The 14,087-nt window shown below is 36.8% G+C and overlaps 4 protein-coding genes across 4 annotated transcripts; 2 read left to right on the top strand and 2 right to left on the bottom strand.

Moving 5' to 3' along the window:
• The first annotated feature begins 508 nt into the window (after window positions 1-508).
• LOC131437577 (uncharacterized) lies at window positions 509-2,273 on the top strand. The gene is made up of 3 exons (XM_058607032.1): window positions 509-717; window positions 877-1,628; window positions 1,694-2,273. The coding sequence occupies exons 2-3, from the start codon at window positions 886-888 to the stop codon at window positions 1,995-1,997; spliced, it is 1,047 nt and encodes a 348-aa protein (XP_058463015.1). The 5' UTR covers window positions 509-717; window positions 877-885; the 3' UTR covers window positions 1,998-2,273.
• Window positions 2,274-2,285: 12 nt separating this feature from the next.
• Window positions 2,286-3,815, bottom strand: LOC131437576 (HMG box-containing protein 4). The gene is made up of 4 exons (XM_058607031.1): window positions 3,666-3,815; window positions 3,449-3,609; window positions 2,559-3,380; window positions 2,286-2,499 (listed from the first exon to the last, which is right to left on the bottom strand). The coding sequence occupies exons 1-4, from the start codon at window positions 3,688-3,690 to the stop codon at window positions 2,323-2,325; spliced, it is 1,185 nt and encodes a 394-aa protein (XP_058463014.1). The 5' UTR covers window positions 3,691-3,815; the 3' UTR covers window positions 2,286-2,322.
• A 1,774-nt stretch (window positions 3,816-5,589) lies between these two features.
• LOC131438267 (ADP-dependent glucokinase) lies at window positions 5,590-7,524 on the bottom strand. Its single transcript, XM_058608146.1, has 3 exons — window positions 7,050-7,524; window positions 6,832-6,996; window positions 5,590-6,778 (listed from the first exon to the last, which is right to left on the bottom strand). Exons 1-3 carry the CDS (start codon window positions 7,394-7,396, stop codon window positions 5,803-5,805), a joined length of 1,488 nt encoding a protein of 495 aa, XP_058464129.1. The 5' UTR covers window positions 7,397-7,524; the 3' UTR covers window positions 5,590-5,802.
• Window positions 7,525-12,706: 5,182 nt separating this feature from the next.
• LOC131435982 (iron-sulfur cluster assembly 2 homolog, mitochondrial) lies at window positions 12,707-13,436 on the top strand. The gene is made up of 2 exons (XM_058604309.1): window positions 12,707-12,848; window positions 12,975-13,436. Exons 1-2 carry the CDS (start codon window positions 12,808-12,810, stop codon window positions 13,348-13,350), a joined length of 417 nt encoding a protein of 138 aa, XP_058460292.1. The 5' UTR covers window positions 12,707-12,807; the 3' UTR covers window positions 13,351-13,436.
• The last annotated feature ends 651 nt before the right edge of the window (window positions 13,437-14,087 follow it).

Genomic DNA, 14,087 nt, shown 5'->3' with positions numbered 1-14,087 from the left:
TGTCCCCCCACTTTCTTTTTTCTTTTTATATTCGACTTCATTTGATATTCGTCAATCCCGCATGTACGTAAAAAACGAATCTTGAGACGAGGTAAATGAGATTGAAATATGGGTATGTTTGGTAGTGAGAAAGAAATGTTATTGACAATAACATTATCCATGATTAGTATATATGAAGGGCAATAACTTATTGCCTTTCATATATTTTAACCAAGACGCCTAAAATGTAGAACCGATTCAAAACGGTTCTGCCAATCTTGTATGGCAAGAATCCGACAGAAACAGATCCGTTAATAACCGCTAGGCAAGATTCTCTGCCGGATACGGTTGTTGCAATGTTGCCGACTTTTGCCGGAATTCTGGTAGAATTCCGGCAAAAAAGGCTGGCAGACATAGCCAGCCGTCTGGGAGGGTAGTTGGCCTCAATTTACAAGTGTGTAGTTGCCCTCAATTTACTTTAGCGTGTTAACAATTTAACTTTAGTGAGGGCTATTATTTTTTAGATATGTAAAACAGTTGCAAAATACTGCAGTTCGAGCGGGAAATCGAGTATGTAAACGTCTTTACCGTTGGTCTAAAATAAAGTTTATGTTAAATGTTGATAAATCTAGGATTGTATGAAAATATTTTCCAAGAGTATTGTTTGTTGTTCTTGTAATGTAAAACTAGTGTGCTGTATAAAGTCGCTTCTAACAAAAACGATAATTGATTCGACAGGTAGGTCATGGAGAAGTTGAAAACATTGTAATTTAATAGCTACGCTACTATTGAAATTTGATCTTTCCAAAGTTCATTATATGAACAAAAGTTCAGTATGTTCGAAAGAAATATTTTTGCAATTACTGGTAAAATGAAATGATTTAATTGATTTTGAAGGCGCATAGAATGGCCAACCCAGGCGTCCTCCGGACTCGCCCAATTCTCGCAGAAATCCCGGCAAGAATGGGCCAACCACCACCACAACAACGGGTCGCTACTCCGGTGATGACAAATGGACGAATCGCACTGGACCCTAGACTGATTGATAATTCTGCGGCTAACATCCCCGATAGCTATCTGTCCCCTCGCATGTCGCCCGAAGAAGCAGTAATTCAGCAGCGGGGAAGACGCCGTGTACCAATCATTTGGAGTCCGGAAAAGTTCTTTCATTTGTCACCTAATAAAACACCAACGAAAAGCCTCACAGCGATGACGCTCCGAAGTTCACCGCGCAAACGATGTCTCATGCAAGAGCTTTCCGATGCCTCATCATCTACTTTGGAAAATAGTCTTGGATCACCAACTAAGCGTAATCCTCCGGCTAGATACTCCGCTGGCACTGTTAAAAAAATGCGTTTGGAAGAGGGATCTATTAATCGAAACAAATATGACATTCCGTTAGACACTCTGCTCAAGGGTCTTAGTCAAGATCAACTGATTTCCATGATAACTGGCATGGTAAGGGGAAATCCTCGACTGGAAGAAGCAGTTCGTAGTGAACTGCCAATACCGGATATCGCTCAGCTAGAAGAACAACTGAATTATCAGAAGAAAAACATTTTCAAGACTTTGCCTGCCACGCGTTTGGTTAGCAAAACGGACAGTCCAGCTTACGCACGCGCTGCGACCCATTTGGCATCGTTCAAGAAGTAACAGTTTTTTAATATTATTTCTACAAATATCGAACCGACTGTTAAATTTTGATATTTTCCAGGATGCTTATTGATCACAGCCAAACACTGCATAACTCGAAACATTGGGATGCCTTACTTGATTACGTCATGATGGCTTGGAACTATACACGGGCTACACCTGTTTGGGATAATTCTGCCCACAATGCTGTTCGCAGACATTGCTTCAAGATACTGGTCTACCACGCCAGTAGCGCCTTGAAATACGGACAGGCAGAACTGGGACAGGAAAGGTTGAATAAATTCCAGCAACAAATAAAAACAATGGCCAATGACTGCGAAGATGTCAAAGATTGTTCCACAATAATTAATTGTCTGCTAGATTAAATTTGAATTATTAGAAACCATAGCTACTTATTACTCAATCAGGATTTAGTACAAGAATGGAAAAAGTTCAAATAATTGCGCATGCCATTGCTTATAATAACATTTTTTTAAATCTATTACTATTGGTGATTTTCAACCTTCAATATAGGAGCAATTGAAGCTGGTTTTCGTTTCGTGCTAAACTATACTGTATTAGCAATATCGACTGATGACTGCATGTTAAAGATAAATACTTTGTAATTTTCTACTAAAAATGTTCAATAAAGATTGATGAATAAAAAACCGCGCTTTACATTTCCAATATTTATTTCCCAAACTTGCACATTTATAGTCCGGGCATTACATACGCTATGTTATCCAGGGTGTTTTGAAATACTTCCTTCAAATGTTCGGCATCCGCTTGTAAACCAGGAATATGCACTGTCAAACACATCAACGGTCCCAACGAACACAGCAAACTATCGAGCAAAACAGAAAGGCTTCCCGATACCGCAATTTGCCCCTGGAAAATGATATTGGAATGTGAAATCGATTGCGCTCTGGTAATTCAAAATTTTTTACCTCATGTTCTTTGAGACGCTCGCCGATTATAGTAAGGCTATCACCTAACAGTTTTAAATGAGCTGCTACATCAGTAGGTTGACAACCAGGAAGCTTAACATGGCCACTTCCTTTCGATGGTGACTCCGGAGATAGATGAGCACTTGGTACAACCAATGATTTAGAATCGACCGAGATGACATTAAGTTTCTGCTGTACTTTTTTCCCACGAGTACTAGCAACATTGGACCCAGAACTTACTGGAGTCGATGTTCCTGTAGTGGCAACGGCAGCCGGTGGACTAGATACCGACTGCTCTAGGTGCAAGTATCGTTTGACAAATGGAGCATCGAGTGCTTTCTCGTTACCCTGTTGCTTAAATTTGTTGGCTATTCTTTTAGCGCGACGCTTCCAATTATGTTTTTGATTACTCGGGACATTGGCCCACATTTCTCCCAAACGCTTGGAAATTGATCCGAAATCAAGATCTGGATTGGCAAGCATTTGCTTACGCGCTTCCTTAGCCCATAACATGTACGCAGTAAAGCGTCGTTTTCCTTTATCCTTTCTCTGTGTTTTTCCTGTGACAACTTTTCCATCCTTGAGCATTTTTTTAAATTTTGAAGACTTCTCCGACATATACAAACTTCGCTTCGGGGCTAGCTCTATGAGAAGCTCACTGTCACTTTTATCATCCTCCTCTTGCGTCCCTTCCATATCCTCAATATCCATAACGTCGTCATCGTCCGAATCCATAGAATCGCTTCCATCATCTTCAGAATCAGAAAGCATATCACCATCATCCAAAGCAGCATCTGAGTCCTGTTCGGATTTTATTACATCCTATACGTAATGAATTGATAGTCATTTTCGACGAAAGTTTGATGAATAATAAGATTGCAACAATTTACCGTTAAATATTCCAGACCTGATCCGGAATTCGTTGATTTAACCTTGTGAGTCTTCTTTTGTTTTGTGTCACTCAGGTCGTCCGGAGACTGGAAGTCCATAAGCTTAGATGATTTTTTACACACACGTCCACTACGGGACACACCAGTCACTTCCAGTTCAGCTAAGAAGCAAAGCCATCGTGCATAAATGATGAAAATGAAAAATAATCTCTCTTACCGTGAGTTTTGGGAGTATGCTCCATTTTCAACTATGCGACAAATATGGAACGGTTCTAGAAATAAAATCAGAAAGAAACTATGTAGATTACTTGAAGAAGAACGCAATTTTGACACAGATGGTAAAGAGGTAAATAATAATAATACGATAAAAAACGACAACAGTCAATCAATCAGGGTTGCCATCTGAATTGTTCTGAATGTCGAGTACCTTTTATCGCATTTCTGTCAAATACAAATAATAATACCCCTAAGTCCCATATAAATGATTCGCCAATGTTTGGTTCACATCATGAACAAGTAAGCCTAGCAAATATCTCCCTTTCGTTGCGATAGTGTGAAAATGTGAAAGAAGATCGTTTCTGGCAACGCTTTATGCTAGTTGCTACGGTGCAAAACAAACTTGTTTGTTTATCGTTGCTGTATTAAACTGCAACAATCAGTCTAAATATCGCAGGCTAATAAACCGAGAAGCTTTCGAAATGGTGAGAAGTTGCTTAGTAGAGGGATGTGACACACGAACAGGGTCGTCCGAAATTTCGCTCCATAGTTTTCCTAAGGATCAAAATATATAAGTAATATGTTTACATATTTTTCACTATAATAAACAGTAACTATAGTGAACTTGTTCTTACCCTTCAGTGTTGCTAGTTTTATAGGAAATTCGTTAAAGTACATTGTCACTCTGACAGTGTATCATGACAATGTACCGCACGATGCAAAATGTGTCCTTGAAAATTTGTCGGAGTACTCCGTATTATAATTTGTATTTGTTTCTGTCCCATACGGAAAATCAACATGATGAGAAAACGAGACTTGTTTATTTTCGAAATTTCTGATTTCAGTTATACAAAGCGCAATCTTAACAAAAATAGTTCAAAAACCTGTGTGAAATTACTATACGTTGAAAATAAGGAGATCACTATCATCATTTACCGGAGAGTTCACCGCGACTTGTGATTTTAATCTACATCAAATCAAAAATTTATCGCGATGTAAATACTACACCCAAAATAGTGTCGATTGCGGCGACATCTGCGTGTTCGCCAGGTTGCTCATTCAACATTTTACATACAATTCTTATGCGAGTCTGTATAGGATTGTTCTATCAATGCGAAGCCTTGAATTTGACCTTCTGTTTCAACAGACTCCGCAACCGATTCAGAGTTTACAGAACCATTGTATGGCTGGTGCTACGATTCTACTCACACAATTACTTCCAGGTCGGGGCTCGAACATATGACAACTGGTTTGTAAGAACAGTGCCCTATGCATTGAACCGACAAATTGTTATACCAATAGTCATCCTCATCTCATTAATAGAGCCGCCGTGTTATTTTGCGGATTGCTTGACTTTCATTCAACGAATTGTGATAAAATCGGATACAATATCTTCGCTTTGGGTCTAAAAAGCCGCAGATAAAATAGTTCTACAATTCTGCTGTTATAGCGATGCGAAAACTCGAAGCGAATGCATCTATTTTCATCTTAGTATGTTAATGGATCGAACAGTGACAGCAGATCGCACTCTAACTTATAGTTTGACTAGTAGAGCTGAGACGAATGGGGGTACCGTTATATTCTTTTTAATTGAAGACCAATCGAAACGACTTTGGTATCGATGACCAATGTCGTTTTGATAGGGCATCAACTAGTAATATCTACGAATTAGAATAGTTCTCAGCACAGCATCGATCATCGATTGAAAATGGGCTTTTGAATTCGTTTTACGCGGACAGTGCGCACTAATGATGCTATAATTGAAGAAATGGTATTTAAAAAGTAGTAGCTCGATGTGTTTCTCCACATTCTTCAGTTTCGTACTACAACGTTCCTGTAGTGGTACAAGAAAATTGTGTTTTTGGAGATCGCATCGTAGGAAGTTAGAAGGATTTGACATTTCTCGAAAAAAATCAAAGTAAGAATTCATTAAAAGGACTGTTATAAGGTATCGTCAGAGTTTTATTCAAAAGCGCACAATAATGTGGGAATGTTCAACTAAGCTCAAACGCTCATATATACCGTTAAAATGTATACAAATGCTTTTAGTATACTTTAATTGATGAACTAATATGTAAACAACATCTAAAAATTTGTAACGATCAACTCGGAATGTTAATGTAAATATTTACGCAGTACTAAATTTGCAATATAAGACCTGCCGCAGAAATGTTATCGCCGGCACCAGCAGTTTGTTTTGCGATCTTGCAAATCAGTACCGGTGCCACACAGATCTCTACATCTAGCTGTTTGTGGTCATTTATTGCAATGGTTTCGTTCCAACAGGAAACCGGATCATGCTCTGAAAATGGAATTCTTGCGGCTCCATACTCTGTTGAAGTGGCAAAACTGTCGTCTAGCAGCCTATAAGCAGCATCCGGATTAACGATAGTACTAGCACATACGTGTCTATGAGCAGTGAGGGATGCTTTGGCTGCAGCATTTTTCGTGTTATTCCATTTGCCATCTTTTACAACAAGAATTGCTTGATATGCTAACGTGTGCAGATGAATACGCGACAGCAGACGGCGTTGTTTTTCGGCCAGATAGTTTTTGAAATAGTCTTCATTTAGCATTTTGAAGACGTGTCTAGCCTGATCGAGTGATTGGGCGACTCGCGGGTTACTATCCGCTACTAGACTGATTTTCCCAGTATCCAGTACCTGTTGTAGATTATCTAATTCTTGTTCGTTCATACCAATCGAATCGCTGTACGGTACAATCTTATGCAGAAGTAATTGCAGAAATTCTAACTCCACAAAGCTGGCCATTTCAAAGTGTACTAGAGTATCAGACGATTGCGTTTGCATTTGATTACAGACTTTTTCGATTCGGTCTTCCCGTACACCTTGATCATATACGAAATTATCCATCATTTGTAAGCCACTTACTACGAATAAATGAGGATCGAATTCAGGTAAGGCTTGCTCTAGTTCTTCTAAGGAGCTAATAAATGGATTGTGATGATCGTTGTGTAATATATACCGATTGGCTCGAGGAGTTCGCAGGGTACCCCATTCATCGCCTGTTTTGTATTCAAGTATCAGATGAATGTCATCGTCATCGATCAAACTACCAGTTAGGTGAATATCTGGATTAAGGTGAGTTTTTAGCCTGCAATCAAAAAGTGTTAGAGGACTTAATAAAATTATACTAGCAAATTATACTTCAATGACATTTTGGCTCCCAGCATCACATCCGCACCTTCCGCAGCTAAACGTGATGCTATCACGGGAGCATTTCCTCCTAGTGCCCATCTTGGTTCTGCGTTGAAAGATTTCTTAGCTTGTGTGACTAGTTTCCTAAACATAGCTTTATTGGTAGTGAAGCGTCTGAAAATCGTACGATGTTAATTAATGATATCATTTCAACAACAGCGACTTACTCTGCGGCAGCACCTCTCTGAAAGTAATACGCAAAACTTTGCAAGAAATCATTTTCTGTGTTAATATCGTCCACGTTGAACGATGTCTGATGTAAGAGTTCTTCCAAGCTGGTTGTAAAATTTAGGAAATCCACCGCCTTCACGTACAGATCACTGCAAGATCCATAGCCAATGGCGACCCTCGGTTTGTTCACGGGGAATTCTTGCTCTAATTTTTTTAGATTTTGCAGTATCAATGTTAACTTTTTCAAATCGTTTGATGCAAGATAAGCTTGATAAAGTATGGCAAATAAAGCCGTGAATACACTTAAGGCAGTCAGCAAAGTTAGATATGATGTCGCTCCCATGATAAAGAACTTTGAACACTACACACAACTCACATCAAATCTGTTTTTGTAAAAATAAAAAAACTAATAATACCTGGATAAATTTGATTCGTTCGAAGCCGGTTTTTTAGAAAAACAAAAACATTATTCTAGAGTGATTTTTCAAAGCGACGCATATGAAATTGAGGCTGCCTATGTGTAAAACAACGTTGCCAGAAATATCGATTTATCTATATTATTCATACAATGAACAGATACTTCCGAACGAAAACGAATAAACCATTTTTGTTTTCAATCGAATGAATTCGAACGCGACTCGTTTGTCACAAAATATTTAAGTATCAGTAAACTTCTTCAAAAAAAATTTAGGTTCGAACGATACGTGTATTCGAACACCATTCGTACAAACGTAAGCTCCCATTCTCGTTTACCTGCTATTTTCAATGTTATTTTTTATTTGTACGAAGTGTAAGCACAGACTAACATACTCACATGTGTCATGATGGCGCCACATTACCCTATCAAAAACATCCTGTCTGTTATCTATACTGTGTTTATTTTATTAATTTACCAACAGAGTTGCCATTCATAGAAAATTACCTGTAATGTATTGATTTGTATACGTCCATGCGAATTTCATACAGGATACAGATTTAATACATATCACAGACTAACAGACAGGACACTCAAATCACAGACTAACAGACAGGACACTCAAATTAGATTCTTCAATCATATTAACGGTCATTTCGAATATTCCTTTGTTTGGGACAGTACTCACATGTGTCATGATGGCGCCACGTTACCCTATCAAAAACATCCTGTCTGTCATCTAGACTGTGTTTATTTTGTTCATTTACCAACAGAGTTGCCATTCATACAGAATTACCTGTAATGTATTGATTTGTATACGTCCATGCGAATTTCATGCAGGATACAGATTTAATACATATTGCCAAAACTATATACATAATTGTGCCTACTTCTCATCCTCCAACGCAAGACAAAATCGAACCCGTTTTGTTACAATATTTACTTGCTTCTGGTCTGCCGCCACTTAATTTCGGGTGAAAACTACCAACACAATGAAAAATAGTCTAGATGAACAACGTTGAGTCAAATAAATGATTACCTTCCAACATCGCGAAAAAGTTAAATATATTATCAATGTAATCCAATAATTTATTGTGACGATTCATTTTCAAATATTTCGATGAAATCAGGCATCCCTGCAAGCAGCTGATCGGTGTTGACAAACGAGGGGAAACCAACTAGTAAAAAAACTTTTACATAACACAAGGGGTGTACAGATAGTAAATAGTTCGCGCAGTAGAATATAGATGGAGCTAGTGCATCACGAAAAATTATTTTTTATAAGAATTTATTCATACTGTCATGTCTGTTAGTCTGTGCTCAAATTAGATTCTTCAATCATTTTAACGGTCATTTCGAATATTCCTTTATTTGGGACAGTACTCACATGCGTCATGATGGCGCCACGTTACCCTATCAAAAACATCCTGTCTGTCATCTAGACTGTGTTTATTTTTTTCATTTACCAACAGAGTTGCCATTTATACAGAATCACCAGTAATGTATTAATTTGTATACGTCCATGCGAATATCATGCAGGATACAGATTTAATAAATATTGCCAAAACTATATACAGAATTGTACCTACTTCTCATCCTCCAACGCAATACAAAATCGAACCCGTTTTGTTACAATATTTACTTGCTTCTGGTCTGCCGCCACTTAATTTCGGGTGAAAATTACCAACACAATAAAAAATAGTCTAGATGAGCAACGTTGAGTCAAATAAATGGTTACCTTCCAACATCGCGAAAAAGTTAAATATATTATCAACGTAATCCAATAATTTATTGTGACGATTCCTTTTCAAATATTTCGATGAAATCAGGCATCCCTGCAAGCAGCTGATCGCTGTTGACAAACGAGGGGAAACCAACTAGTAAAAAAACTTTTACATACAACAAGGGGTGTACAGATAGTAAATAGTTCGCGCAGTACAATGTAGGTGGAAGTAGTGCATCACGAAAAATTTTTTTTATAAGGATTTACTCATACTGTTATGTCTGTTAGTCTGTGTACATATTGCCAAAACTAAATACATAATTGTGCCTACTTCTCATCCTCCAACGCAATACAAAATTGAACTTGCTTTGTTACAATATTTACTTGCTTCTGGTCTGCCGCCACTCACTTTCGGGTGAAAACTGTCAACACAATAAAAAATAGTCTAGATGAACAACGTTGAGTCAAATAATTGGTTACCTTCCAACATCGCGAAAAAGTTAAATATATTATCAACGTAATTCAATAAATTATTGTAACGATTCATTTTCAAATATTTTGATGAAATCAGGCATCCCTGCAAGCAGCTGATCGGTGTTGACAAACGAGGGGGAACCAACTAGTAAAAAAACTTTTACATAACACAAGGGGTGTACAGATAGTAAATAGTTCGCGCAGTACAATATAGGTGGAACTAGTGCATCACGAAATATTATTTTTATAAGAATTTACTCATACTGTCATGTCTGTTAGTCTGTGGTTTAAGCTATCACAGCTAAACTTTTTTAATTCCTCGTTTAACTTTTTCTACAGAATCCCTCCTAATCACTTTTTCACCCCGCGCAATCTCTCATAAACTTTATTAATCCTTCGACGTCGCTCTTTAACTTACTCACAAAGTTGAGAAAAAATTGCCCCTTTGTCAACAACCTCTAAAAAAGCAAATTCTTCCGATACCCCGCAAACCACTGGGTACTCACTTGACAGTATTTTGCAGAATTCGGTAATTTTTTACCGAATTTTCAACAGCTGAACGTTCGGTAATTAAGTTGATTACTATCGTTCGGTAATTGCTGAACTGTCAAACAACTATTGTAAACTGTAAACTAAATGGATCTAACGGATTATTCGGTAATTTTTTGATTGTTTTTCTTTGGTTAAAATTATGGATTTTCAGATTTCAAAAAACAACATAAATTCACAAAATCGAATGAAGAAAATTCCAACCTGTTGCGGCTATTGTTTTATTCCACAAAAAAGGGACAAATGTTCCGGCTGACCGGAATTATGAGCGCCTTCCAAAACACTGCACAATCCGTCGAGTCCACCAGAAATTACCCTCGAACGATTTGTGTAGGCAGCAAATAGTCAAGTGATACCAAATTATTTTCTGTCTATAAGTAAACAAAAAGCTTTTAGTGTTTTAAAAACTTTAGCACCTGTATCTCGCTTCTAGATTTGCCGTATGAATTGTATATCTATTTATAAAATTCTGTAATGAAAATTTACGTAAAACTGATCGTCCGGTAAAAATTTTCACAATTATTGTAAAATATAACTCATGGACTGAAATATCGGTCATTTCTATAGATTACCGAATTTTCTCGTCAAAAATATTACCGAACAAAGGAATTGAATCTTAGTGTGTGAATATGCGTATATGTGATAATAATTGTGGTTGTGGTTGTCAGTGGTTGTCCCCCCTCCCCGTATCCGTTCAGAGTGTAAGTAGTATACGTCCAGTATTGTATAATTTTGCAGAAATCGTTGACATAATCCAAGTTTCGATATTTATATGTTATGCTATTCTCAGTCAAAGAAGGAAACATTAAGTTAGGAATTACACATCTGTATATATACAAATAATTTCTCCAAATTATCAATTTTTCGTATAAATTTTTGATCACAATGTTGGAAAAATTAAAATTTCGAAAATCGCAACTGAAATTTTTTGTGACTATTAGACAAACGAATCATCGATCAGAAAACTCACTAAAGAAAAATTCACTACTGATTTTTTGCAAACGCGATTCTCACTGAAACTGATCTCACATTGTCTGGTGTTAAAATTTATACTCTACTTTCATTTATTTATTTATTTATTTATTTAAAACGAATTTCAGCATTAACTCACTTGATTTTTGTTTGATATTAAAAGCACAGACTAACAGACATGACAGTATGAGTAAATTCTAATAAAAATTATTTTTCGTGATGCACTAGTTCCACCTATATTGTACTGCGCGAACTATTTACTATCTGTACACCCCTTGTGTTATGTAAAAGTTTTTTTACTAGTTGGTTTCCCCTCGTTTGTCAACACCGATCAGCTGCTTGCAGGGATGCCTGATTTCATCAAAATATTTGAAAATGAATCGTCACAATGATTTATTGGATTACGTTGATAATATATTTAACTTTTTCTTGATGTTGGAGGGTAACCATTGATTCGACTCAAATTTGTTCATCTAGACTATTTTTTATTGTGTTGGTAGTTTTCACCCGAAATTAAGTGGCGGCAGACCAGAAGCAAATAAATATTGTAACAAAACGGGTTCGATTTTTTATTGAGTTGGAGGATGAGAAGTAGGCGCAATTATGTATATAGTTTAGGCAATATCAAAGATAAACTCAAGATAGAGTAGTCTGCGATTTCTTAGGTATCATTTGAATAGGACCCCTCGATGAGCTCGGTTCACTGTCAATTTGAGTATTTTGAAGCAAAACAACAAGTGTCTGATCACTAGATGCGTCGTAACTATGACAATGATTGTTTATGTTTGGAAAAATATCAAGTTACAGTATGAACGATATTGAGAAATTTCGCTTTATATCAGTGATTCTTAGAATAAGAAAGTGAAAACTACTTAGAACCATTGTCTAGAATTTATTTAGTTTGTTATAGCCTCATCCCATGAAGCATCAGTTGTGGCAAGAAATCATTATATGCTGAATGTAAACATATGTGTGCTTCCTTTCTAACTTGTATTGTTTCCATGGCATTTTGTCGGAACTAGTCGACGCTTGTTAACGGAGGGTCAATAAAATTACATTATCACTGAACCAACTGGTTCACGATTACTGACCCAACATTTTTCAATGAAACGTATGGAACATTGTAATCTTCAGTTTATCTTTGGCAATATGTATTAAATCTGTATCCTGCATGAAATTCGCATGGACGTATACAAATCAATACATTACAGGTAATTCTGTATGAATGGCAACTCTGTTGGTAAATGAAAAAAATAAAGACAGTCTAGATGACAGACATGATGTTTTTGATAGGGTAACGTGGCGCCATCATGACACATGTGAGTACTGTCCCAAATAATGGAATATTCGAAATGACCGTTAAAATGATTGAAGAATCAAATTTGAGTGTCCTGTCTGTTAGTCTGTGTTAAAAGCATATTGAATTTATGTTAAATACATGAATCGATTATTCCTGTTTTTATCAGTGTAATTTGTTTTTCCAGGAGTATTACTCTATAAATTTAAATATAATATTTTAGTGTGTATGGTCTGTTTTGAATTCGAACAAAATCAAAACACTGAGATCGTATCGCAATCATCTTAAGTTCTTAAGTAACAAACTAGTTTTGCAATCACTTTAATGTCATCTCTTCTAAATATTCTGTCGTCCAATGTGATTCGGTAATTTGTTGCATTATTATTATATTCGTTGATAATACTCCGTTTTCAACATTCAGGTCGTTCACCGCGGGGGAGATTTGTTGCACAATTTGTGAATAGTGTGAATAATACTCCATTCTCTTCTAGACACCAACATCTATTTTGTCGGGTTTCGCCGTTTACTACGGAAGCAGTACGAAATGGCCTGAAATTGAGTGACACCTGTGTCAAGCGCTTGAAGGAGATTTGCGATGATAAGAAATTTCTTCGTGTTACGATCGAAGGTGGAGGATGTTCCGGATTTCAGTACAAATTTGACATAGATGAAAAACTCGAATCGGATGATTTGGTTTATGGACCTAGCAATGCCCGGGTGGTGATTGATTCAACTTCGATTGAATATGTGGATGGTTCAACGATCGACTTCCATTCAGAATTGATACGATCTGGCTTTAGGATTATTCATAATCCCAAAGCAGAGCAAGGATGTTCCTGTGGAGCTTCTTTCGCAATCAAAATTTAATGGAAACATTCGACTTAAGTGCTTGGGATTCGTTGATTGCTGTATAAATTTTATATTCAAATAGAAGAGTTTATAGATTGCTTTAACTCGCGTTTTTATTCCTGGAGAGTATATCCAAACAATATAATATATGCGTTTGTAGATTAATTAGATGAGATTTTCATAGTTTAGTAGTTATTAGGGGATTACACTAGGTAAGCAGGACAAGATGAATTAGATTTTGAAAAAGGAATTACATCGATTTCTCATAGATGGGTGAACCGATTCTAGTTTCGAATGAAAGGACACAAACTTAGTACCATTCGATAGTAATGAATTTTATACTGATTCAACAGCATTGGGCATTTTTTTGTTTAATTTTATTAATCATTGAAGAATATGTGAGAAAGACTTCATCTATCCAACAAATGGATTGAATCATGGTTCGTCCTAATGTGCGTGTGCGTCCCACTCACTGATCGGCGGTTTTCAGAAAAAAAGTTGTTTCCATGTGTTTGGTTTGTACATGCAAATATCTCTAGTTCTGAACTCAGGGTATGAACTCAATCCAATTCCGACTACCCATTTCGTATACAGAGCAAATTGTGCTCCTAGTTCATCATTCCAACGATCAACCTCGTCTCAATGCAATGTTTGCATCAAATGGATTCAAACATTACAGAAAGACTTCCAATCCCTAGCAAATGGCAAGCAATCGACACGTTTTTGGTTTGTGATTTTAATTTTTGCATATACGA

This window comes from Malaya genurostris, chromosome 3 (genome assembly GCF_030247185.1).
Source record: "Malaya genurostris strain Urasoe2022 chromosome 3, Malgen_1.1, whole genome shotgun sequence".
NCBI classification, from domain to species: Eukaryota; Metazoa; Arthropoda; class Insecta; order Diptera; family Culicidae; genus Malaya; species Malaya genurostris.
The sequence above is the reverse complement of the archived record's forward strand: the minus strand, read 5'-3'. Positions and strand labels throughout refer to the sequence as shown.